The 26,333-nt window shown below is 48.4% G+C and overlaps 1 protein-coding gene across 3 annotated transcripts in view; it reads right to left on the bottom strand.

Moving 5' to 3' along the window:
- The window catches only part of SMURF1 (SMAD specific E3 ubiquitin protein ligase 1), a 123,734-nt gene that overhangs the window by 5,913 nt on the left and 91,488 nt on the right, over positions 1-26,333 (bottom strand). Inside the window, exons 4-18 of one of the 3 annotated variants that reach the window (XM_003895730.4) lie at positions 24,839-24,972; positions 24,626-24,691; positions 22,232-22,307; positions 19,583-19,824; positions 18,730-18,814; positions 18,310-18,387; positions 16,964-17,110; positions 15,084-15,282; positions 13,114-13,217; positions 9,518-9,632; positions 7,404-7,582; positions 5,367-5,504; positions 3,962-4,082; positions 2,447-2,648; positions 10-94 (exon numbers count right to left, since the gene is read on the bottom strand). In XM_003895730.4, coding sequence (XP_003895779.1) covers positions 10-94; positions 2,447-2,648; positions 3,962-4,082; positions 5,367-5,504; positions 7,404-7,582; positions 9,518-9,632; positions 13,114-13,217; positions 15,084-15,282; positions 16,964-17,110; positions 18,310-18,387; positions 18,730-18,814; positions 19,583-19,824; positions 22,232-22,307; positions 24,626-24,691; positions 24,839-24,972 — 1,971 coding nt within the window. The remainder of the gene's footprint in view (positions 1-9; positions 95-2,446; positions 2,649-3,961; positions 4,083-5,366; positions 5,505-7,403; positions 7,583-9,517; positions 9,633-13,113; positions 13,218-15,083; positions 15,283-16,963; positions 17,111-18,309; positions 18,388-18,729; positions 18,815-19,582; positions 19,825-22,231; positions 22,308-24,625; positions 24,692-24,838; positions 24,973-26,333) is intronic. The other 2 variants (XM_003895729.3, XM_009202609.3) reach the window with 2 other exon arrangements.

The following is a 26,333-nucleotide window of genomic DNA, read 5'->3' as shown; positions in this document are numbered from 1 at the left end:
GGTGCTTACCAGGTATGGGCCTTCGGAAGGTTGTCTGTGTTCGCGTCTATCAGGTGGATGGTGAACAGCCGGGGCCCTGCCGCGCCTGTAGAACCTTACAAGACAACATTCTAGTTACTGTACTTCAGAGGCACAGCTGTGGCACTTCCCGGCCACACAGCCCCCAGGAACCAGGGCCCTGACCACGTTCCCACCCCTACACCCAGGCAGGCTGTCCTGTGATAGGGCCATGAGGTTCCCAGGCCCAGTTTTAGGACATGCCTGCAATGGCCATCAAAGTGAAAACATTCAGACATTTTTTTGAGACAGGGTTTCTGTTGCTCAGGCTGGAGTGCCGTGGGGCAGTCTCGGCTCACTGCAACATCTGACTGCCGGGTTCAAGCAATTCTTCTACCTCAGCCTCCCAAGTAGCTGGGATTACAGGTACACACCACCACACCTGGCTAATTGTTATATTTTTAGTAGAGACGGGGTTTTGCCGTGTTTCCCAGGCTGGTCTGGAACTCCTGGATCGCCTCAAGTGATCCACCCACCTCGGCCTCCCAATGTGCTGGGATTACAGGTGTGAACCACCACAGTTGGCCAAAATTCCAACATTTTAGAATATCTTGCAGGGGGCAGAGCAAGAACTGCTAAGGCCCCTCCTAAAGTGCACCCTGACCATAAGCCTGCTCCAGACAGGCTCCCTGAGGGTCAGCGCTGTTTGCACCCACCCTCTGGAACAGACGACTTGCCCACCAGTTCTGTGGGGCAGGGTGAGGCACCAGCCCCTTCTTCCTCAGGTCTTTCCAGACTCAGCCCCAAGTGAGCACCAGGCTGGCCAGCAGCCACCACTGCTGCGGCAAAGACGGCTAGCTGACAGGGCTGCCGGGCGCCGGGAAAGGAGGGCACAGAGGTCACGGGCCTTGGCTCTGCTGCCCCTTGCTCCTGTGTATTCACAGATATTCCTTTCAAGCTGGGCCAAGGTCAGTGGCAGGAGAGGAATCCAGGAGCAATGAGGACCAGCAGAGACACCATCTTTCTGTTGGGCAGAGGGTCTCAGGGTGCAGCCTCCTGCTTCCTGGGGACCTGGGACAGGAAGGTGGCTCCTCCCCCTCGCAGGCCACACCCTCCAAGCCCCAACCTCCTGGGGAGTCAGGACAGGCTGCGCCAGGTGGGGGGCTTCAGAGACCTCCTGCAGGGCCCTGGCCACTCTGCCCGGCCCTGCCACCCTCCCACAGCACCAGCACTCCTTGTTCTGCACTGTGACCCTGTTCACCTCTGACCCACCTTCTAGACACTTCGGGGACACTGGGCTAAAGTCTATCCAATTATTGGGGGACGAGTGAGACCCTTATGACGACGGGGACCATCTTAAGCGGGAACATTTAGCACGTGGACCTGCTGTGGGCAAGACAATGGCGCCATGAGAAAAGACTTGGTCAGGAAGCCTGGATTCCTGCCCTGCCTCGCCGTTCACACCTGCCTGTTTCTTCCCCTTGGGGGGATAATAAATCCCATGGCCTCAGTGAGTCTCGGCTTCCTCATCCATGGGATGGGGCTAATAATCCTTGTCAGCCAGGCTCTCTGGGTTGTTGGGAGAACGGAATGAGAAAGGCTTTGTAAATGACAGGCACCAGCACGCTCTGGGAGCAGCTGTCATGGTCAGGCTGGTCAAGCAGACAGAGGCTCCCAGATGCGAGCGGGGCTCAGCCTCGAACCCCTTTTTATTCAGGCCGGGCCCCTGGCAGCAAATCCATAGGCAGAGGTCACAATGGAAAAGTCGAAGGCGCCCTGATGGCTAAAGCCGACTGAAATGGAATTAACCTCCTTTTACTCAGCGAGGCAGAGGCAATATTGTGTTCACAATGTGTCTGTGTGTCTATCCGCATTTACAGTTCAGTCAGCTAAATTTCCGTATGGTGACACCGTGCACCTCACTCCTTCCAGCAGCATTCCCTCCGAACCCTCAGTGTAAAAGATGAGACATTAGGCCGCCGGGCCTACAGGCAGATGGGCACCTTTCCCTCAGTGGCTTAAACAGAGTGAGCATGACATCATCTTTCGGTGTGATCTGTGGCTGAACAGGGGTTCATGTGCAGCTCCAGGAGCCACTGAGACTGGGGGCGGTTCCCCCAGAGCTCCCTCCCCGGGGTCTTGGCTAAGCTGGCCTCACAGACACTCTGAAGGCCTCTGCTGGCCAGACCCTCTTGGCTTTCTGGAAGCAGTGAGGAGGGGGAATCCACGTGCCCTGGGGTGGCTCCACAGTCTCTGCTCAGCGGGGCCCCACACCTGCTCACACACGGCCTCTGCAGGGCAGAGCATTAGCTACTGGAGAACATTCCTTATGCCATTTTCTAGCACACGTCTCAGAAAAACATCCCAGCCACCCTCCAGCTCTTCGGCTAGTACAGAACACAGCCCCCACAGACGCGCCATCGAATAGCCCCGCCTCCACGTCAGTCACCTTGCAAAGCCTTGAAGCCTTGGAGCGGGACCCGCGTGGATCCAGTCACAAACTGCAGGAGCCTGGCCCTCCTTTCTTCATCGAACGTCTCCACCGCTTGCCAGAACCACCGCACGATGTTGCTGTCGGCCACACAGTGCTTCAGCCGCGTGTTCGACTTCCAGTCGTTCAAGTCTATTTTATCCAGGCCCCCTATGATCAGCTGAGGAGGTGCAGAAAGGTGAGTTACTTCCAAAATGTATAAACCCACGTCAGGATGCGCCTCCTAGGTACCCGACACACACACGAGTGAAAAGTCGGTTCCCAAGCAAAGCAGCAGCTGTGTCTAAATAAACTAGGCAGACACTGAGATGGGAAGAAAGCTACACACAGGAGGCCTGTGGCACATGCTTCCGTCCGCCGCCTCCAGACGGGTCTCCAACCCCAAGGACCACAGTGCACAGCTGCTGATGGGACGTTGTCTTATAACCAAAGCAGGGTTTTTGCTCTGCATGGGTGAGCAGTATCAAAGCACCAACGGGTGACACTGAACAGAGCTACCACCATGAACAAGGGCACGTCCCAGGGTCTCTCCAGGACACTCAAGGACATGTGGAGTTTCGAGTCTGAAGAGAGAAGAATTCCGCAAGAGTTACGTGGGGCTGGGGCTGATGGGGCGTGTTTGTGCAACTGGCTTAAAAAGTTCACCCCCTGCTAGGTGCGGTGGCTCATGCCTGTAGTCCCAGCACTTTGTGGGGGCTGAAGTTGGGCGGATTGCCTGAGCCCAGGAGTTCAAGGCCAGCCTGGACAACATGGCAAAACCCTGTCTCTACAACAAATACAAAAAGTAGCCAGGCATGGTGACGGGCACCTGTAGCCTCAGCTACTTGGGAGGCTGACGTGGAAGGATTGCTTCAGCCTGGGAGGTCGAGGCTGCAGTGAGCCACGATTGCACCACTGCACTCCAGCCTGGGCAACAGAGCAAGGCTGTCTCAAAAGAAAAAAAACACAAACGTTCACCCCAGAACTACTGCTCCATCCAAGCTCTTGGCTCCCAAGCTCTCCTCACTGGCAGCAGAAAAACTTGGAGAACAATCTACAAGGCTTGAGCTGTTTGGCACCAGAGATGGAGAAGGGCTGAATGAATCACCGTGTTCAAGCACATGCAGTATGACTAGAGAATACAATAGCCCCTTGTTCTTAGTCTAGGAACAGCCAGAATAAAAAGCAGTAAGTTACTGCTGTGGGAGCACCTGGTTCTCCCCCGCTAGATACCCTGAAAACAAGGGAAGCCACAACCACCTTGAACAGTTTTCCGGGAACTATTCAGATTTCCTACCGCCAGGCAGACATCTCGTCGGTTACCAACCGGCATAAACACCCTCTACTCCCCACTCTTGCTCTAGTCTGGGAACCCCAACAGCTCCTAGGCTTACTAGGAAACGGCCGCTCGCAGCAAGGATTTAAAACAGGCAGACGCCAGCCACAGGGGAGCCCCCGAATGCCCTGGGTCAACTCCGCACGGCAGGCACCTACCTCCAGTTCCTTCTGGTCAAAAGGCTTCAGCAGGTGTTGAGGGATGAGCTCATTGAACCCCTTCTGCAGAGCTAAGAACTGGGCTTCAATTCCTCTCATAAACCTCCAGTTTACATACAGCCTGGAAGAAAAACTCGCAAGTTGGATGCAACACCAAGTGGATTTTCCACCATGGGCAGGCTTTTTTATCCTTTTTTTTTTTTTTCTGGAGACAGGGTCTCACTCTGTCACCCAGGCTGGAGTGCAGTGGCGCAATCTCGGCTCACTGGAAACTCTGCCTCCTGGGTTCAAGCGATTCTCCTGCCTCACCCTCCCCAGTAGCTGGGATTACAGGCACTTGCCACCACGCCTGGCTAATTTTTGTATTTTTAGTAGAGACAGGGTTTCACCATATTAGCCAGGCTGGTCTTGAGCTCCTGACCTCAGGTGATCCGCCCGCCTCGGTCTCCTAAAGTGCTGGGATGACAGGCGTGAGCCTCCATGCCTGACCTGTGAGCCGGTTCTGATATCACAGTCTGACAAACATGGGAACACACTGGGCTCCCCACCAGATCTCTCCACCAAGACAGACATACCACCAGCTAGTAGTACCAAACCTTGGCATCACGTTAAAAATGACTCAGTGCATGCCCTGATTCATTCCGATTCGCCCCTGAAAACAGGAGGATTGAACCTGATCTGTCACGTCAATTGCTGCAATTTGAAAGCATGTTCTGGCCAGGCACAGTGGCTCACACCTGGAATCCCAGCCCCTTGGGAGGCTGAGGCAAGAGGATCACTTGAGGCCAGGGGTTCAAGACCAGCCTGGCAACATAGCAAGACCCTATAAAAATGTAAACAATTTTTAAATGTGTAAAAGTACATTTGAAAGTACAGCACAGGGCAGCGTGGCACACAGACGTGCCCACATAGTTCTCAGCTGCAAATGCCGAGGCCTGAACATGGATTTGCCTCAAGTTAGGGATGGAAAAAAACTGAGAGGGTGGCTTCCTCGGACTGAGCACCGAGACCCTCCAAAGCCACTGCTCTCTCCTTTGCCTCTGACCTCTGCATCCATAATTAGGTGGTCACTGAAAAGTCCTTCCCCACATGGGCTCTGTCCCTCAGGCCAGGCCTGGCCCCATCAGGGCCCCTCCAAGCAGATCCCCGATGCTGCTGCTGAGCTGTTGGTTTCTGAAAGTCGCCTCTGTTCATGTGATCTGATCACAAGTGCCAGCCATCACACAGCGAAGGAGCTACAGCAACTAAACGCAGGCTCAGCCTCGCCCCAGGCACCTGGCCGTCCCCCACAGGCGACTAAACGCAGGCTCAGCCTCGCCCCAGGCACCCGGCCGTCCCCTACAAGCAACTAAACGCAGGCTCAGCCACGCCCCAGGCACCCGGCCGTCCCCCCAGGTGGCATTACCGGACGTATTCTTTCTTGTTCTCCTCTGTGACCGGCACATTTCTGCCATTGGGTTTCAGTTCATGCTGAAGGATCCGTCCGAAGGCGTTGTGTTCCACGCAGAAGGTGTGGTCCAGTACAGGCGTGATGTCGTTCTCTCTGTTGAAATAAGACAGGAGGATGTAGGTTAGAGCTCTGCCACCACGTGGGGTCATTGGGTAGACAGACAACATTTACGACTGCCAGACCCGGGGCTGCAAGAGAGGACAGCTTTGGGCAGACACAGAACCTGTGTGGGGGCGGCACAGCAACAGGTGCTGGAGGACCTGGACACCACAGCTCTGGTTCCAGATGTCCCCACTCCTGGCTTCCACAATCATAGAAGGCGGGGAGCAGGTTGCTCTACCATCCTGTGGTTTCAGGAGACCCACAACCCAGCTGCTTTGTACGCTGAGTGTGGGAGTCAAAAGGCAGGAATGTGAAGAGGTATCAGGGTCAAAGGGAAATTGACCTGGAGATGAAGCCACGCCAAGAAAATGCCGTTCCCGGCCAGGTGCAGCAGCTCATACCTGTAATCCCAGCACTTTGGGAGGCCAAGGTGGGCAGATCACGAGGTCAGGAGATTGAGACCAGCCTGGCCAACATGGTGAAACCCCATCTCTACTAAAAATACAAAAAACTAGCCAGGCGTGGTGGCAGGCGCCTGTAGTCCCAGGTACTCGGGAGGCTGAGGCAGGAGAATCACTTGAACCTGGGAGGTGGAGCTTGCAGTGAGCCGAGATTGAGCCACTGCACTCCAGCCTGGGCGACAGAGCGAGACTCCACCTCAAAAAAAATAAATAAATAAATAAAAAACCATTCCTCCCTTAGAGGCAGCCTTTCCAAACGCATCAGTTCAAACACAAAAGCACTCGAAAGTGAAAAGTAGCTCTTGAATCTGCCATCGTTCTTGAGCCATAGGCAGAGTGGAAGATTTTCTTTCTGTTTTTTTTTGAGACAGACTCACTCTGTCATCCAGGCTGGAGTGCAGTGGTGTAGTCTCAGCTCATAGCAATCTCTGCCTCCTGGGTTCAAGCAATTTTCCTGCTTCAGCCTCCCAACTAGCTGGGATTGCAGGCACATGCCACACCTGGCTTCTTAAAATTTTTTTATTTTTAGTAGGGGCGGGATTTCACCATGTTGGCCAGGTTGGTCTCGAACTCCAACCTTTGACCTCAAGTGAAAAGAGCAAGTGATCTGCCCACCTCAACCTCCCAAAGTACTGGGATAATAGGCATGGAGCCACTGCACCCAGCTGAGTAGAAGATTTTCTACCCGATCCCCAGAGTCCCCTCTTCAAGTTGGAACACATGACACATGGGACACAACCAGGAGGCCCTGATTCCGACTCACCCACATCCCTCCATCTGCCAGAGCCTGATCTTTTGTCCCCTTGAAATCTGCAAGGACCCGTGACAGTCACGGTTCATCTTGTCACTGCCTGCTGCTCTTAACAGAGTGTTTAGAATAATTCTAAAGCACAGGTAACTAAATGTTCATTTTGTTTTGATACTTGCTTGGCCCCTGTGTAGGTTAACTGGAGACACCCTGAGTGTCACACACACCCCACAATGGGCCTGGGGAGTGGCCTGTTAACGTCTAGGATCTTACCTTCATCATTCAAGGAAACAATGTAGTCCATGAAGAGAAACCTGTCCAACATCACGAGGAAAATAAGTCAACTGAATATTTTTACTAGATCTGGTGGGTTTTTTTGTTGTTGTTTGTTTTTTGTTTGTTTGTTTGTTTTTTGCTGTAATGGGATCTCGCTATGTTGCCCAGGCTGCTCTCAAACTCCTGGGCTCAAGTGATCTGCCCACCTCGGTCTCCCAAAGAATCTCCTTTTCTGTTTCTGGTTATAATACAATGGTTTCTTTGTGTCTCTTCAATTTCACAATGATCCCCAAAATAACACACACACACACACACACACACAGAGGCACACATGCATGCACACAGTAGACGCGGTGGTTGGTGTACCCTAAGCCAGGTGACCGTGCGCCGTCAGTCAATACTTACAGGATCCACACCAAGCTCTTATGCAGCTCCGGGTCCACGGATTCCAGGTCTGAGAGCTGGATGGGCTTCCCCAGCAGCTGCTTATAGAAGGGCACCGTGAAGCCCCCATTGATGTAGTGTCCGTGGAACACAGCCAGCCCCATGATCCGCCCCACAAAGTGAAAATAAGACAAGTGGTCCTGTAGGGGGCACCAGAGAACACGAATTTGTCAGCACGATGCCGGCCAATGTGGAATCTCGCTTCCCAAGAAGTGCTGTCCCCGAGCTTCTTGGGAAAAGTGTCCCAGAGGCAGCCAGACCTACTGACTCAGGGACTCACAGGCCCCGCTGCTGAGCAAGTGAAAGACGGCTGCTTGTGTAGCAGAAATTTACCTAGATTCGCTGGACAACGTTTTCTATGCTGTCAGGGCCAACACCTCCTCAGAAGGGCCATATAACTGGCAGAGGAGCCCCGTGTTCCGCATTGACTGAGAATTTCACCTTGGTGACAACAGAGAATTAAACCAAGCCTGGGGCCTTGACACTGTAGGGCCTCGGCACCATGCTGGACGCACGCCCAGGAAGCCAGCCCTGCGCTCCCTCCCACGGCATGAGAAAGAAAAGGGCAAGTTCCCTTCCTCCTCTAATCCAGAACAAAAGGAAGGGAGGGAGGGAAAGAAAGAGAGGGAGGGAGGGAAGAAATGCTAAGGGGGAAAAAAGACCACAGGAAAATATGTATGAATAAGCCAAGTCAAATAACAATTCTAGGCTGGCTGTGGTTGCTCACGCCTGTCATCCCAACACTTTAGGAGGCTGAGGCAGGTGGATCACCTGAGGTCAGGAGTTTGAGACCAGCCTGGCCAACATGGCGAAACCCCATCTCTACTAAAAATACAAAAACTAGCTGGGCGTGGTGGCGGGCGTCTGTAATCCCAGGTACTCGGGAAGCTGAGGTGGGAGAATCCCTTGAACCCGGGAGGCAGAGGTTGCAATGAGCAGAGATCACGCCACTGCACTTCAGCCTGGAGGACAGAGCAAGACTCTGTCTCAAAAAAAAAAAAAAAAAAAAAAAAAAAAAAATAAGAACAATCCCTCAACGACCGCCGTGTTGGCGCTTTTTTTTTTTTTCTTTTTGTATTTTGAGACGGAGTCTCGCTCTGTCACCCAGGCTGGAGTACAGTGAGTGGCGCGATCTCGGCTCACTGCAAGCTCCGCCTCCCGGGTTCATGCCATTCTCCTGCCTCAGCCTCCCGAGTAGCTGGGACTACAGGTGGCCGCCACCTCGCCCGGCTAATTTTTTGTATTTTTTAGTAGAGACGGGGGTTTCACCGTGTTAGCCAGGATGGTCTCCATCTCCTGACGTTGTGATCTGCCCGCCTCGGCCTCCCAAAGCTCTGGGATTACAGGCGTGAGCCACACCGTTCTGGTTTTTAACTCAGGAACCCGTTCTGGTTTTTAACTCAGGAACCACACATCTCTACTTTCAGGTTTGAATTACGTTCACCTCAAACAATGAGTCAAAACTCTGCTTCCATGTTGGTGAAAGGTTCTTCCGCATTTGAATGCACAAGCGGGGCCTGCCCCGCCTTTGCCTCAGCGGCCTGTGCAGGACGCTGGTGAAGGCCGTGGCGCCATAGGAGGAGCCCCTGCTGGCCGGCTGCCCGCCCTCGCCCTCGGGCTGGGCGTGCAAACACTGCACTGACTTCCTCATCTCTAAAACCAGCACACTAAGGGTGGCAGCATTTGTGGCTTAGAAAGCTAGTTCTGGAAAGATTCCAGTTTTGACTGGGAGGAGGCTGGACTTCAGAACCCACTCCTTAGAATGACACCATTAACAAATACAGTCATCATTCCACAGTTCCCTCGAATGATCATAAAGTGTCCCGAGTGTATGAACAGCTCCGCTTCCCACTTCAACTCCTTCAACACAACACACCCAATGACCACAGTCTCTGAAAATACCAGATTGAAATCATCCATCTTAACTCAGTTTTCACTTTACCTTTCCATGTTTTGCTTACCAATGTCTTTGATTAACTCTACAACGAATAGACCAAGAACTGAGAATGAAACTGAAAATCCATCTCAAAAATTCTCCAACTCAATTCCCTACCTCTTTGTTCATTCATACTTACGGGGTTGATTGAAGAATCCGGATTTATTTGCAACATGTAAATATTGTCTGTAGAATACTGGAAGAGCCCGTAGTAAGGATTCAACATTTCATGGCACAGCAAATAAAGCCACTCCCTGGGAGCAAACAACAAAAATGCATTTGATACATGCTAAAATTTCTATATATATATATATTTTTTCCTGAGATGAAGTCTCGCTCTGTCGCCCAGGCTGGAGCACAGTGGTGTAATCTTGGCTCACTGCAACCTCTGCCTTCCGGGTCCAAGCGATTTTCCTGCCTCCTGAGTAGCTGGGAGTACAGGCATGCGCCACCAGGCCCGGCTAATTTCTGTATTTTTAGTAGAGACGGGGTTTCACCATGTTGGCCAGGCTGGTCTCGAACTCCTGACCTCAAATGATCCACCCACCTCGGCCTTCCAAAGTGCTGGGATTACAGGAGTGAGCCACCGCGCCCAGCCTGAGTTATTATTTTCTGAGTTTCTTTAATGTTTGCATCATTTTATTATTTTAAAAACCCCAAAGTTAAAAAGAGTCAAGCCAAAAAAAAAAAGGCATTTCAACTAGAAACTGTATGGTTCAGTGGCTGCACTCGGGTTGCGATAAGCCCAGCTAGTGGGCGGTCTCAGACAAACACCTGTGGCAGATCTACAGAGTCTTTCGTTCATTCTACTCAAAACTCCTTTTCAATGGATCGCATTAAGATAGCAGCCCCAAATTTTATTCTGGAATTTCTTACTCTTTCAAACAGAAATGAGAGAGAATAGGGAAGGACAGACACAAATGCAGAGAAGCTGTCCAAGAAAATCATGAGAATACACGAAAAATATCAAACAAAAACAGTTCTGTATTGTACTCAAAAGAACAGAAAGGACAGCCAGAAGAGATGAGACTCCGAATCCTATAAAGTTTCTTTACTACAAAGGCAATGTTGCTGAATTTGAATTCATCCCAAGTTTTGGAGTTTCGATTTAGGAAGAACCTTTTTTCAAAAAGACAAAGACCTTCAATTGTCTAGACAGGAAGTGATTAAAATATAAGCAAACGTTCCAACCGAGCCATGGACGACATGAAGATACAATCAGCTGTGTTCTGGAAGTGGTAGGGGAAGCAATAACTAAACAGGGGAAGCTACAGAAAGGACTTCAGGACTAAATACTGGGGAGGTAAGTGTAGCCTGACTCCCACAGATCGGATAATGAACACACCCCTGCACATGGGTAATACACGTGCAACTGGAATCGCTCCACCTCTCTCTGAGATAGGTATGACCCCATTAGGAGGAAGACTCCAGTGGTGAAATAACACTGCAAGACCACACTGGAGGTGGCAGAGCAGGGATTCCCAGCTCTTCCCACTACAGCATCATGTCAGTCAAGGGAAATGCACAAAGACCTGTCTCCACGCAGAAGACTGGACGACTACGGAAGACGCGGAAGGAATGTAACTCCTACCCGACCAAACCAGGGAGTCCAACAGCTGAGTAACAAGCATTTCAGAACGACCAAAGAAAGAAAATGTGCGAAGAAATTAACAAAAAGTAAAATTCATTCATTTGGCACATATTTACGGAGACAAGTGTTCCGCTGTGTGTTAGCTGCTGTTCTAAGAACCAGGGATCAGCTGTGAACAAGACAAGGTTCCTCACTGTGTGCAGTTTGAGTCTCTCGGAAGATGCAGACGAGAAACGGAGACATCACACCACACAACCATGAGGTGGTCACAGCATGACAAGGGAGGACGCCAAGAAAGGGGAAGCTACAGGACGCCCAGGACAATGGACCTCACCCAGGGAAGCAGTGAAGTCTCACGACGACCGTGGCACAGAGGAGCGAGAGAACTGCCATCAGGCTGCACAGAAGCCTTGCAGGAGACACAGGGGGGCTGTCAGAAGGTATGATGTATAACCGTCCTGGAGGACTTGAAGTTCAAGGGGCAATAGAGACAGTGAAAGCTACTGGGGAGGGAAGCCAAGGCGGGAGGATCACCTGAGGTCAGGAGTTCAGCACCCATCTGGCCACCATGGTGAAACCCCATCTCTACTAAAAATACAAAAATTAGCTGGACATGGTGACTCGCTCCTGTAATCCCAGCTACTCAGGGGGCTGAGGCTCAAGAATCACTTGAACCTGGGAGGTGGAGGTAGCAGTGAGCTGAGATCCAGCCAGTGGACTCCAGCCTGGGCCACAGAGTGAGACTCTGTCTCCAGAAAAAAAGGGAAGAAGAAATTCTTGGAAAAATTAGAATTTGTTCCAAAAAGTTAAACAAATTCTAGAAACTATGTAACCCCTTAATGGACAATATTTTCATTCATAATAATATAAACCATATAAACTTTCATCCCTTTACAAATAATTGGTAGACAGGCATAGGAGACTCACCAAATTTTGGTTACAGAAGAGAATGTAAATCTTAACCTTGACAATATAAAAGTAGTATTACAGATGACAGAATTTAAGAGGCAGAAGGAATGCTGAAGAGAAGTTACAAGTATGAATATCCTGTTCTTATGCAACTGAGAGGTCCAGAGATCATGTCTCTAGTTGATAAATCAAAAACTAAAGGTGAAAGCACAGGACATGAAGTTACAAATGAGGGAAGAACTAAAAAGATTCATATTACTAAATTGAACATGAGAGTAACTAGAGTCAGTCTATCTTCTGTATATGCCCATAAATCATTAAATCCAGAAATAATAAGACACCTATTCAAACAAAGAGCTAAATGAGTTAAGGAGCAGTTGTCTTAGCCAAGCACAGTGGTTCACACCTGCAATCTCAGCACTTTGGGGGCCAAGATGGGAGGATGGCTTGAGCCCAGGAGTTTGAGACCAGCCTGGGCAACATAGTAAGGCCTCATCTCTACAAAAAACTTTTTAAAAATTAGCCAGGCGTGGTGTTACACACCTGTAGTTCCAGCTACTTGGGAGGCTGAGGTGGGAGGCTGGCTTGAGCCCTGGAGGTTGAAGCTGCAGTGAGCTATGATTGCGCCACTGCACTCCAGCCTGGGCAACCGAGCAAGATTCCGTCTCAAAAAAGACAAAAAAGAAAAATTGTCTTGAAAGTGAAAAGAGGCAGGACGTGAAATAGCAGCTTTTCGTCATTCTATTCTGGTTTTTTAATATCATTTTCTTGAATTATTTTGACCACAATTTCAACATTTTACATATAATTCTTTTGACATGAATGCGATTTACATGCAGTTTACATGCACAAATGCAGTCCCTGCCCTGCTCCCTGCAGAAAATCCTCTACAGAGGAGAGCAAGGCCACCTCCTGTGTTAATTTCAGGAGCATGTCCTGAAATTATGTTTCAAAAGAAGGGAGTGAGTTTAAAAGCTGAATTCTAGCTTTACAAGAAGTTGATTAGTAGTGATGATCACGGATATTCTGGTAGGTTATGGCAAGAGGCTGGCACGAGCATGCTCTGAGGAATTCCTGTTAGAGGGTGGCTGCAGCCAGCGCATGCTGGCCCGACTGCTCCAGGGAGACATCAGCCCTGCCCAGGAGTGCTTGGTGATGAGCACTGGAGAAGGGCAAATGACTTCTCCTGAAAAGACAGAAATCCACGCAGCAGAGAAGGTGAATTAGCAACTCACCTGGCCACGCCACCGTAATCCAAACCTTCTTCCCCGCGGAATTTCACCATTAGCCGTTTCTTCAAGTCTTTGGGTCGCATCTTCATTATCTGGCGGTAAGACTCCTGAATAGCAACATCACAGTTTCAGAGAGAAGAACATTTCTTATTCTTCAAGTTATAAATGGTTATTGGTAATGGCGCCTGGTTAAGAATATGCATCCATTCCAATTCAAGTTTTATCTGGCTCCTAATCGGAATGTTTCTTTGGCATCTAGTATATTCCATCATCTTTTTTCTCAGTTTCTCCCTCTGAGACAACAACAAAACAAACACAATGCCAGGAAACACTAACCTTAAGGGAAACACGTGTCTGTTTTCAGTGAATCACCAAGGAGTGAAGGACAAATCTCACTAGGGTTGGTTTTTCTCTGTATAGATTAATTTCACTGCACACTATAAACAACTTATGCATTGCAACCAAAATCAAGACATTAGAAAGTCTGAATGCTAAGGGAGTTCTGAGCCTGTTTTTATATCTAAAGTGAAAAATCACATTTGACTTCACACTGAGTCAAAAAGCAAAAAGATTTTAAGTTTTTAAGTAAGACATAAGGTAGCTTAAGCACAGCACAGAACACATGTGATCAGCCTGCTATTCCCTCAGACTCAGCACTTGAAGTAGAAGCTACTACATGTCTGTAGATGTAGATTCAGTAACAAGGTACTTAAGAATTTTTTTATGCTTTAAATTTAACGCAATTCAAACTCCAGCAACCCAGCTGGGTGCGGTGGCCCATACCTGTAATCCCAGCACTTTGGGAGGCTGAGGTGGGCAACTTACCTGAGGTCAGGAGTTTGAGACCAGCCTGGCCAACGTGGTGAAACCCTGTCTCTACTAAAAATACAAAAAAGTAACCGGGTGTGGTGGCGGGTGCCTGTAATCCCAGCTACTCGGGAGGCTGAGGCAGGAGAATCGCTTGAACCTGGGAGGCGGAGCTTGCAGTGAGCCGAGATCACGCACTCCAGCCTTGGCAACAGAGCGAGACTCTGTCTCAAAAAAACAAAAACAAAAACAAAAAAAAACTCTGGCAACCTGAGAGGGAAAGAGGAAACAATCTGGTAGTGAAGTCAGTACTTCAGCGCTTTTCTAACCCTGCAACAAGGGCAGACATGCAGCAGGCAGGGCTGGGCACTGCGGCCAAGCTGCCCATCCAACACCCAGGCCCAGCCCTGGCCGTGGGGAAGGCGCTCAGCTCCCTGGCCCCGCTGTGCTCCCTCGGCACTGTCACCCAGGGAGAATCTGTGCTCTGTCTCCTTTGATCATTTCTGACAGTGTCTCCACAAAGGAGGGCAGGAAATGGCCCAAATGCCATGGAGATTTTCCCGAGTGGTCGGCTTTCTTGGGAAAAGCGCCGGTCTGTTTAGAGATCTGCTCCTGCAGGAAGCCGTGTAAGGGACAGAACGTGTCCCAGGAGCCACCTGCTCCCTGCCAATTTCCACAGGAGAAGCAGGACGACCCCCAGCCCCTGAGCTGCCCTGAGAAGGACAGCCCTCAGATGACATCTCGTACAAGAAGAGAGGAGGGAGACTGCCTGGCTCTGGGGAAGGCGCAGACTGCAGGAATATTTAACCCGCGTCATGTAGACAAGGCGGTTCCCACTATTTTTTTAGTGCTAGTTTCTATATACACCTCTAGGTTTTCACCTAGAGGTGAAACTATTTAGTCGTCTCCCTTTTTACCATGAGAGGAAATAAATACCGTTCCCTCCCTCTACACAAGCTGTGTTCCGACAAACTCTGCACTTCCCTTAGTAATAAAATCAATACCTGAAATACCAAGAGAAAGAAGGGTTCCCTGAAACGCAGACATCACCCACAAAGCAGTTCATTTAAAGCAGCCCTTTAAAACAAAGGCATCTGAGATTCCTTTGTCTGAGCTGCCTTATTTGTTTCTGAACAGGGTCTGGGCAGTGGCCCTGAACTCTCTACCTCGAAGATTTCTTCTCTGGACACTTCGATGCGGCAGTGACCAGCTTGGGGCTGCTGAAGCGACAGTTCGTGTCTGAGGACTTTGAGCTTCTGGACTAGATCTCTTTCGTATCTCTGGGCAGGAAGCTCCTCATCCTCCAGAGAGCCCTCGCTGGGCAGTGGCAGCGGCTGGCTGGGCTCCTTGAGTTGGCACTGGTGACTTGGGAAGAAGAGACGCAGAGAGTCACTCTGAAGCCCCGGCCAGGGGAGCTGCAAGCACCCACGTACGCGACAGGGTCGGCGGAGAGGGCTTGCTACATGCACCTTCAGGGAGAATTTGCTTCCCTGATGGCATAACCAGGTACCTAGCTAGCTGTGTAAAAGTCGCTGATGACCACATTAGCCTAAATATAGGTCTACAGTACAATAAAGGAGGTACCCCAGGCCGGGCGTGGTGGCTCAAGCCTGTAATCCCAGCACTTTGGGAGGCCGAGGCAGGTGAATCACCTGAGGTCAGGAGTTCGAGACCAGCCTGGACAACATGGTGAAACCCCGTCTCTACTAAAAATACAAAAAATTAGCCAGGTGTGGTGGTGGGCACCTATAATCCCACCTACTCAGGAGGCTGAGACAGGAAAATCACTTGAACCCGGGAAGCGGAGGTTGCAGTGAGCCGAGATCACACCACTGCACTCCAGCCTGGGCGACAGAGCCAGACTGTGTCTCAAAAAAAAAGGAGGTACCCCAATTCCAAGCAACCACTTATCTCACACTTTACTACTACAAATAAAAATGGAAATGGTTGTCATTTATTATGCATCTATTACACACCCATGAGATGGACCAACACCATCAGATGCACCTTGGCAGTTAGAATGAAATGGAGATGATGGGAAAAAATTTTAAAAGAAGATAACAGTGGAGAGCTCAAATGAAATCTAATGATAGGCACAGCAGCAGACTGCTCGAGTGAAATCTAATGAAAACCATCCCTCATTTTTACCGCCAAGAGATTTCCACGCCTGCTCACTGAGAGCAAACTTTCAGTAAAATAAAAGGAGTAGTATTAGTATGGTGACAAAGTGGCAGTTGTCCAGTTTAAGTTTTGCCACTGAGACACACAGCTGCCGGTAAAAAGAGCTATGTCGAGGGCGGGCGCAGTGGCTCATGCCTGTAATCCCAGCACTTCGGGAGGCCGAGACAGGCAGATCACCCAAAGTCAGGAATTTGGGACCAGCCTGGCCAACGTGGCAAAATCCCATCTCTACTAAAAAAATAATAAATTAGCCGGGTATGGTGGCAGGTGCCTGTAGTCCCAGCTACTCAGTAGGCTGAGGCAGGAGCATCACTTGAACCAGGGAGGCAGAGCTTGCAGTGAGCCGAGATCGCGCCACTGCACTCCAGCCTGGGCGACAGAGCGGGACTCCGTCTCAAAATTAAAAAAAGAGCTACGTGGGATGTTTGGCTCTGAGAACACAACAGGCCTGGAACACTAAATATGGGATCCAAGAGAATTCCCAGTTCCAAGGTATCGAGTTCCCCACCGTGCAGGCACTAGGGGGAGGACATCGCCTATCTCTACTTCTCAACCTAAGGGCCGCATGTCTCATGAGAGCGCTGCCTGCAGAAGCTTCCTTCGTGAAGCTGCCTAAGACTTCCATCTCGGTAAATTTTATCTAGGCTGCAAGTAAGAAAAGGGTAGCAGCAATCTAGGGCTTCAGTGCTCCTCACAGCTAATTTAAGAGTCTAAAATATGCAGTTATCCACCAGATATCTAACATCATTTTGACCACGCTTATTACCCAACCAGCAAGGCAGTCAATACATTCACACAAATCAGTCCAAGAAAGCATTCTATTATCAATGAAAGAGGTCAGCAAAAACTATTTTTAAAGTCTTACTTCATGATGTGGTGTAACCTTGGGTCTGTAAACTGGGTTGTTCGGTTATTATGATCTACAAAATATATCCTCCCAGAAACTGTACTTCTGACTTCCCAGCCTGGCGGCAGTGGTCCAAGTTCATCACAGTTCACACTGTTAAGGTCTCTACCAAAATGGAAGATACAGAAAGGTTTATCCAGCTGAGTATGGAGGAATGAGGCCAAAAGTCAGCAACAGAAGCCGCAGAGGTTCCTTATCAAGGTGTCTGTGTCCCAGCTCTGCTAAGATGGACCTTCGTGGTGCTACTTACGCCAAACCTCCACTCAGTCCAGGCCCCTCTGTTGCAAACAGCAGCAACATCCAAGAGATTAAAAACGAAACTTTCAGGCTGGGTGCGGTGGCTCACGCCTGTAATCCCAGCACTCTGGGAGGCGGGTAGATCACCTGAGGTCAGGAGTTCAAGACCATCCTGGCCAACATGATGAAACCCCGTCTCTACTAATAATACAAAAATTAGTTGGGTGTGGTGGCAGGTGCCTGTAATCCCAGTACTTGGGAGGCTGAGGCAGGAGAATCGTTTGAACCCGGGAGGTGGAGGTTGCAGTGAGCCCAGATCACATCATTGCCCTCGAGCCTGGGTGACAAGAGCAAAATTCCATCTCAAAAAAAAAAAAAAAAGGAAGTTTGAGCGCTTATAACCATGATAAGGAACGGGGGCTCCCCACAGAATATCATTTCTTATAGGAAAGAAGGCCCAAATAGTAGGAAGTATCTTAGTGCTGTCAGAAAACTAACTGAATTCACAAGTGTCATTAAACGCTCCAGGCCAGAAGGGTTTCTTCATTAGAAAGTTCCCAGACAGCACCAAGCTTTTCGGGGGAAGGGAGAATACAGGAACATGCATTCAGAAACTTGCTTCTAAACAGTTGCAGGACAAGCCATTCTCATTTTTCAAATGGGCTTTTTGTTCAACAAGTATTTTCCACGCTAAGAATGATTATTCTCCTGATTAATCATTTCAACACAATCTACAGTCAGAAGGGAGCACAGCTTTACCGACCGAGATGTGTTTCTAATTAACACAAAAGCCTGTCATTTCTAACGGGGGACAAAAGAGATGCTGCATTCGTTTGCAGGTAATATATTTCCAGTCTCATTATAGGTACTGAGTCATAAATTAAACACAGATTTGGAAAATCAAAGACAGGAAGTTTATTCTCAGATGAAACAAATTATGAATAAAAAGGAACTAAGTATTACCAAAACTCGTATTAGGTAGTAATGCTATTCCAAAAGGAAATAAAAAGCAAAGAAAAGAAACAAAGAAACTTAACTCTGTTATGGGGTGGGGGAGTCTCTCTAACCTGGGCTCAGATGTATGGCCTTGCAGAAGGAATTCGTATAGAAAAGCTTCATCTCCCCCAGGAATGGTCCCCGAGGGACTGAGGCAATGGGGACGGTAAAGTAGAAGACAGAAAGGGTAACAGAGTCTTTATATTTCCTTGACTTATGATAGAAAATTTTAAGCATATAAAAAATGAGCGATCATAAGGAATCACTGTGTAACCAACTTCAGCAATGATCACGGTCAACCTCGTTTCAAATGTACCCCTGGCCACTCCCCCCACCCCAGCTTATCTGAAGGAAATCCCAGACATCAATATCATCTCATTCATCAATATTTTTAGTTTAAAACAAGAGCAACACGTCTGGGAGAGGGCACTGGCTTTTCAAGTCAACTGCTGGAAAGACAGCTGGGAGGGTGTGCATTTCAAGAGGCTTACCTTGGTATCCTAGGGTCGTGCCACGTGCTAACTCCAGTCTGTGTGTGCAAAAAGTAAACCTGGCCCTGGACTGTTGTTCTTTGTTCTACACAAGAAATCAGGGATCCACATTAGACAACTTCAGTTCCAGGGAGAGTCTGTAACCAACCCTCGATGCCCTCCCTTCTGGTATTCTCTACATCTAGCTAACGCTCCCCGTCTTCTCCCGGTTCTTCTGAGGTGGCCAAATAATCCCCTCTTCTCCGTCTTGCCCCATGCTCTCCTTTCCAGAGCACTACAGACATCCTCATCTAGCCTACATGTTATCTTGGTTGGCTCTGGTCTTCGTTTGCCTAAGATTTCCACTTAATTTCTAGACTGGGAGATGTGGAGCAATTGCTGAAAATTCATGCTTAGCTAGATTGAGCACCATTTTCCTCCAGTTGTCTTTACACTGCCACGATTATCAAATGGCATAGCCATGCAAACATCCGCACTTACGGCACAAACAGGCTACTCAAAAAGGGTTAAAGGCCGGGTGCCGTGGCTCACGTCGGTAATCCCAGCACTTGGGCGGCTGAGGCAAACGGATCACTTGAGCCCAGGAGTTTGAGACCAGCCTGGGCAACATGGCGAGACCCATTCTCTACAAAAAATACAAAGATTAGCTGGGCATGATGGTGTGTGCCTGTAATCCCAGCTACTCGGGAGGATCACTTGAGCTAGGGAGGTCAAGGCTGCTGTAAGCCATGATCATGCCACTGCACTCCAGCATGGGTGACAGAGCGAGACCTTGTCTCAAAAAAAAAAAAAAAAGTCAAGCTCCTGGAAACAGGGCAGATGGCACTGGCCACAGCAGGGTACATTCTCTCACCGTAGCCTTCGGGCAGTTCCGGGGACTGGTGGCCGTGTGGTCGGTTCTGGGGCGTCTGTAGTGAACCTCGCACATCAGGGTTTCGAAGCCGCTGTGCCTGAAGTCTTTGATCTTGACTTGGGGACTCCACAAACCTGCAGTTCCCTCCTCCGGCAGCAGCACCGGTGCTATCTGTGTAAGGGGCTGGTTCCTCCATGAAGCAGCTGAGTGGCCTCCCAGGCCCTGAGTCTTCATACACCGATCTGAAAGGGACGAGAGCAGGCAGGCATGGTGTCACCATGGAGGAGTCACAAGACCAGCGCCTTAGGGCTAGTGTCCTGGGGACACTGTCACATACATTCATTTGCTTTCCTTTAACAATGTCCAGTGTTCCAAGGGCCTAGTTTTGTAAAATTCACCCTGTGCCACTCAAACAGAAAGACAGACTTTTCTAAGAGGAACAGGTGGCCGGAGTGTCCCCAAGGCCAACTGTACAGTTTCACCGTAGGGTAGACTGGAATGATTAGAAGAAACCAGCCTTAGACTCAGAGGAGTTCGTGAAATGAAATCTCATTTTTCTTGATTTAAAATCACATCCAGGCCGGGTGCGGTGGCTCACATCTGTAATCCCAACTTCGGGAGGCCGAGGTGGGCAGATCACTTGAGGTCAGGAGTTCAAGACCAGCCTGACCAACATGGTGAAACCCCATCTCTACTAAAAATACAAAAATTAGCTAGGCATGGTGGCACATGCCCGTGGTCCCAGCTACTTGGGAGGCTGAGGCACGAGAATTGCTTGAACCCAGGAGGTTGCAGTGAGCCAAGACTGCACCACTGTACTCCAGCCTGGGTGACAGAGCAAGACTCCATCTTGAAAATAAAATAAAATCATATCCAAATACTCCATTTTCCATGTTATTTTACTCTATAATGAAACTCCTGGTTACATAAAATACCAAAATACCTTTAGGTACTTTTTAAACATCAATCTTTACCCCCTGAGCAATTTTGAAGACAATTTACCTTAATAGGCTACTGTCCCTTAGAAGCAAATACTTTTTTAAAATCTTAGATTGAAAAATTTCAAATATGTACAAAAACTGAGAGACCAGTACAATGAACCCCCCGTGTCCACCCCTCCCAACTAACCATCATCCAATGTCCACTCTACCAATCCCTCCCCACCAACCCCAACATTTTATGACTTCATCCTTAAATATTTCAGCCTCTAAAAGGATCTATATTGTCCCTCTAAAAGACAAGGACTTTTTCCATTATCACGACTAAAAAATGTTCATTAATTTTTTAAAAAATCAAATGCCAGTGTTCAGATTTCTCCAATTGTCTCATAAATCAGGATCCAAAGTCCACACCTTGCATGTGTAGCTATGTCTCAAGTTTGTTTTCATATGAATTGTTGACAGTTCTCCTCCCCTCCTGTCTTTGCTTTCCTCGCAGTCTATCTGTTGAAGACGGTGGGTGTCTGTCCTACAGAGAGCCCCATTCTGGATGCTTGTTGATTATATTCCCTTGGGGCCGTGAGACACACTCCTGGTCCCCTGTATTTCCAAGAGGTGTGTTAACGTTGGATCATCTCTTTTCTGTGATGTTGTTAGCAATTATTGATTGTTGGCCAGGTCCATTAATTCATGGGGGACTGCAAAATTGTCACAGTGACCAATGACAGTTCGGCAGTTTGTTTTTAGTGTGTTGAGTTCTTTCCCCCGTCATTATGAACCCAAGGATTTTTAATATATTTGATATGTTCCAAATTCATGGCAGTTATAATTCTTTTCTTCTCTTTGAGCCAGGGTCTTGCTGTGTTGCCCAAGCTGGAGGGCAGTGGTGTCATCAGGGTTCACCACAACTGCAAACTCCTGGACTCAAAGCAATCCTCCCGCCTCAGCTTCCCTAGCAGCTGGGACTATAGGTGCATGCCACCATGCCCAGCTAATTTCTTATTTTTTATTTTTTAGCAGAGACAAAGTCTCGCTATATTGCCCTGGCTGGTCTCAAACTCGAGACCAAAGCCTCCGGCCACCTTGACCTCCCAAAGTGCTGGGATTACAGGCAGTTATAATCCTTATTGATGCTCAAACTCACCCATCTTTGGCCTATGGGAGCCTCTTTCATTGGATTCTGAGTCTTTCAGGCACAACCTGAATTGTTGTTGTTGTTGTTGTTTGTTTTTGTTTGTTTGTTTTTGAGACAGGGTCTCACTCTGTCACCCAGGCTGCAGTGCAGTGGCGTGATCTCTGCTCATTGCAACCTCCTCCTCCCAGGTTCAAGCAATTCTCCTGCCTCAGCCTCCTGAGTAGGCTGGGACAACAGGCTCCTGCCACCACGCCTGGCTAATTTTTTGTATTTTTAGTAGAGATGGGGTTTCACCGTATTAGCCAAGATGGTCTCAATCTCCTGACCTCGTGATCCACCCGCCTCGGCCTCCCAAACTGCTGGGATTACAGGCGTGAGCCACTCTGCCTGGCCAACCCCAGTTGTTTTTACAGCTTCCTTAATAGACAAGCAAAGTGGTTCACAGTTTTATCCCAACATCCTTATGCATCTCAAGCATTCTGCAGAGTGACTTAAGGAGCGAAGGGCACTCTCCTATAGGCCGAGAGGTTAAGGCAGCAGAGAACTCGGCCCGCCTCTCGCTGTGGTCATACGTACCCTTCATTTTCTAACAGTCCCCTGCAGTCCACCACCGAGCCGCCAGTTCCTATTCTGTCTCGTGTCTGTAAACTGACTAAAAGAGAAAAGAACGACTTGTGTTAAAACCCAGCGGGGTTTACATAATTATAACACAGTGAGTCACTGCTCATTTAGCATTTATGTACGATATCATAAAAAATGAGGCATATGTGTATGCATACACACATATATTCCTATCCTTTCGAACACGAAGCATTTTACTCCGGTAGCTGCGTCCTACTTGGAATATTCCTTGTAAATGTGGCTCTGAAAAGGGTGCTATGTTTCTTCTGGCCTCCATAAAAATAACAATGCAATATTCAGTCCCTCTATTTTTAAGAAGATTTATTTTTTAAGAAGACTTTTTTTGGGCCAAGCACGGTGGCTCATGCCTGTAATCCCAGCACTTTGGGAGGCTGAGACGGGTGGATCGCCTGAGCTCAGGAGTTTGAGACCAGCCTGGGCAACGTGGCAAAATCCCATCTCTACTAAAAATACAAAAATTAGCCGGGCATGGTGGCGCACACTTGTAGTCCCAGCTACTTGGGAGGCTGAGGCAGGAGAATTACTTGAACCCAGGAGGCGGAGATCCTTACAGTGAGCTAAGATCGCACCACTGAACTGCAGTAGGGGTGACAGAGTGAGACTCTGTCTCCAAAAAAATTGAAAATTAAAAAAAAATAAAGAAGTTTTTTTGGGGGGGATTAAGTCTCACTGTGTTGCCCAGGCTGGCCTCAAACTCCTGAGCTCAAGCAATCCTCCCGCCTCAGCCTCAGAGTAGCTAGACTACAGGCATGTGCCACTGAGCCCAGTTTTTATTTCTTAAGAACATTCCGACTTAAGTTTAATAAAGACACAGAGAGGCCAGGCACGGTGGCTGACATCTGTAATCCCAGCACATTGGGAGACCAAGGCGGGCGGATCACCTGAGGCCAGGAGTTCCAGACCAGCCTGGCCAACATGGCGAAACCCCGTCTCTACTAAAAACACAAAAAATCACCCAGGCGTGGTGGCGGGCAGCTGTAACCCCAGCTACTCAGGAGGCTGAGCCAGGAGAATCACTTACACCCGGGAGGCAGAGCTTGCAGTGAGCTGAGATCGCGCCACTGCACTCCAGCCTGGGCGACAGAGCAAGATTCAGTCTCAAAAAAATAAATGAATCAAGACACAGAGAGTACATTTAGCATCTGCAAAGTCTAAGTGAATCTAAATATTTATTCTCTATCTTTACTATGAACAAGACTTTTATAAAGTTGTTTTCAGTTACTCGTTTTTCTCCCTGGCACATCCCTCCACAAAGAAAAAAAAAAAAAATTACACACAGGAAAGCATTCAGTGAGAACTTTTTCATGATGGTAGATTTCAGGGTGTATGCCTGCACTATTCCTTTATCTTGAGTCAGGTCTACACAGGACAATACCTAGAAGATTTGGAGTTAGAATCACTCCAGTATGCTGCAGAGAGACCGTTTTGAGTCCGTGCAGCAGTGCTTACAAGTCAATATCTCAGTTACCCTAAAATACTACTAATACAAGTGGGTGGATAATAGGGTGAGCTATTTAACAGCTGAATCACTTCCAACAGACTGCCTCTAGCCAAACTTTGTAACGTTAGCACACTTTAATTTTTCACCTTAAATAATGCAATCCCCTGGCTGTAGAGATTATATTACATGGAATTCTTCACAACTCTTTGCTTTTTACGTATATGATGGGGCTTCCAGAGGCAACTATTTCCCAACTCCTGTATGTGCGGCCACCATTCTTATTATCTACCCTTGGATAATGCAGTCACAAATGTAGTGTCCATAAACGTGATGATTAAAATTACATTTAAAATTCTAACCCTAAATCTTTCTGCACCCGAGTCATTTTAACTCAACTTTAAAAGCCAGGAGAAGGGGACCGGGCGCGATGGTTCACGTCTGTAAGCCCAGCACTTTGGGAGGCCGAGGCAGGCAGATCACTTGAGGTCAGGAGATTGAGACCAGCCTGGCCAACTTGGTGAAACTCCATCTCTACTAAAAATACAAAAATTAGCCGGGCGTGGTGGCTCACACCTGTGGTCCCAAGTACTCGGGAGGCTGAGGCAGGAGAATCGCTTGAACCTGGGAGGCAGAGGTTGCAGTGAGCTGAGATCTCACCACTGCACTCCATCTCAAAAAAAAAGAAAAAACAGAAGGAAAAAAAAAGCCAGGAGAAGGGAATTAGATAAAATAATAAAACTTCCTAGTACTGAAGAGAAGGCCCCGTATGTGGTCTGGCCTCTGAGGCCCGTCGGCATCGTCAGTGCCTGTACGTGAGTTCTCGGCGATGAAGGGTTGAATGTAAGTTCTAGAAAAGCATCTCTTTACACAGACAAGAAAGTTCTTACCCACTATCTGGCCACGAACTGCATCAGTATCTGAGGGGTTTAGTTTGCATAGATCCAAACGCTGGTCTGTAAACAAACAATTCAAAACTTAACCCAAGGAATGTGAACTAGGGAGGAAGGCAGGAATTCAGTATTCAGCAATCGAAACAAAAAACGATGCCTCCTAAGCTTTCTTCGGTTGCATTAAAAGGCAGGAAAGCGTTAGGTTCTTACATCCGGTATCTTTTAATCTGCTGATGGCATTGGAAAGCAGCCGCACACAGCCCAGGAAGCCAGCTCCCTGTTTCTTGTGAATTTTCTTGTGGTTCCACACGCTAATGGTTATCGAATCCGTTTTCCCAACATATCTGGAAAGAAAGAGCAAAACTCATTTTTAATTGTGTTTCTTTCTTTTTTTTTTTTTTTTTTTGAGATAGAATCCTGCTCTGTTGCCCCCAGGCTGGAGCGCAGTTGCGTGATGGCTCACTGCAACTTCTACCTCCCAAGTTCAAGTGATTCTCCTGCCTCAGCCTCACGAATAGCTGGGACTACAGGTGTGCATCACCATGCCCAGCTAATTTTTCTATTTTTAGTAGAGATGGGGTTTCGCCATGTGGCCAGGTTGGTCTTGAACTCCTAACCTCAGGTGATCTGCCTGCCTTGGCCTCCCAAAGTGCTGGGATTACAGGCATGAGCCACCATGCCCAGCCTTTAATTGTATTTCTGAATTATGATAGCTCAATGAGATCTTCTCTTTAAGAAATCTTATAGAATAATGTTGCCTCTGTATTACACACGTAACAGGCATTTAATAAATACGTGTCCATTAATTTCAACTGGCTGGGAAGAAGAATTACTTTGCTCCTTACAGAAGGAGCAAATGTAGATAACCATATGATAATAATAATCTTATAACAAACTTACTATATTTTATTTATTTATTTATTTTTTTGAGACAGAATTTTGCTCTTGTCGCCCAGGCTGGAGTGCAATGGCGCAGTCTCGGCTCTCTGCAACCTCCGCCTCCTGGGTTCAAGGAATTCTCCTGCCTCAGCCTCCTCAGTAGCTGAGATTACAGGCACCTGCCATCATGCATGGCTAATTTTTGTATTTTTAGTAGAGACGGGATTTCACCATGTTGGCCAGGCTGGCTGGTCTTAACCTCCTGACCTCAGGTGATCCACCTGCCTCGGCCTCCCAAAGTGCTTGGATTACAGGTGTGAGGCACTGCACCTGGCAAATTTACTATATTTTAATAGTTGCATAGGACAGAAACATGATTCATAAATTCTCACCAATTAGGTTTGATACAGAATACTGGTTTGTAACAAGGGACTACTTACAAACCTATGGATCTATTCGAAGTACACAAGAGGACACTAAGACATTAAACCTCCATTTACTGTCACTGCAAGTCAACCACAGAGACAGGAACTCAACCCACTTACAGAGCCTCGGTGTCACTGAAACTGAATCTTAGAATATAATTCTTAAAAATCCCACCCAAGGCCGGGCACTGTGGCTCACGCCTGTAATCCCAGCGCTTTGGGAGGCCAAGGCGGGCGGATCACGAGGTCAGGAGATCGAGACCATCCTGGCTAACATGGTGAAACCCCGTCCCTACTAAAAATACAAAACATTAGCCAGGCACAGTGGCGGACGCCTGTAGTCCCAGCTACTCGGGAGGCTGACGCAGGAGAATGGCGTGAACCCGGGAGGCGGAGCTTGC

The sequence above is a fragment of the Papio anubis genome, chromosome 4 (genome assembly GCF_008728515.1).
Source record: "Papio anubis isolate 15944 chromosome 4, Panubis1.0, whole genome shotgun sequence".
NCBI lineage: Eukaryota > Metazoa > Chordata > Mammalia > Primates > Cercopithecidae > Papio > Papio anubis.
The sequence above is the reverse complement of the archived record's forward strand: the minus strand, read 5'-3'. Positions and strand labels throughout refer to the sequence as shown.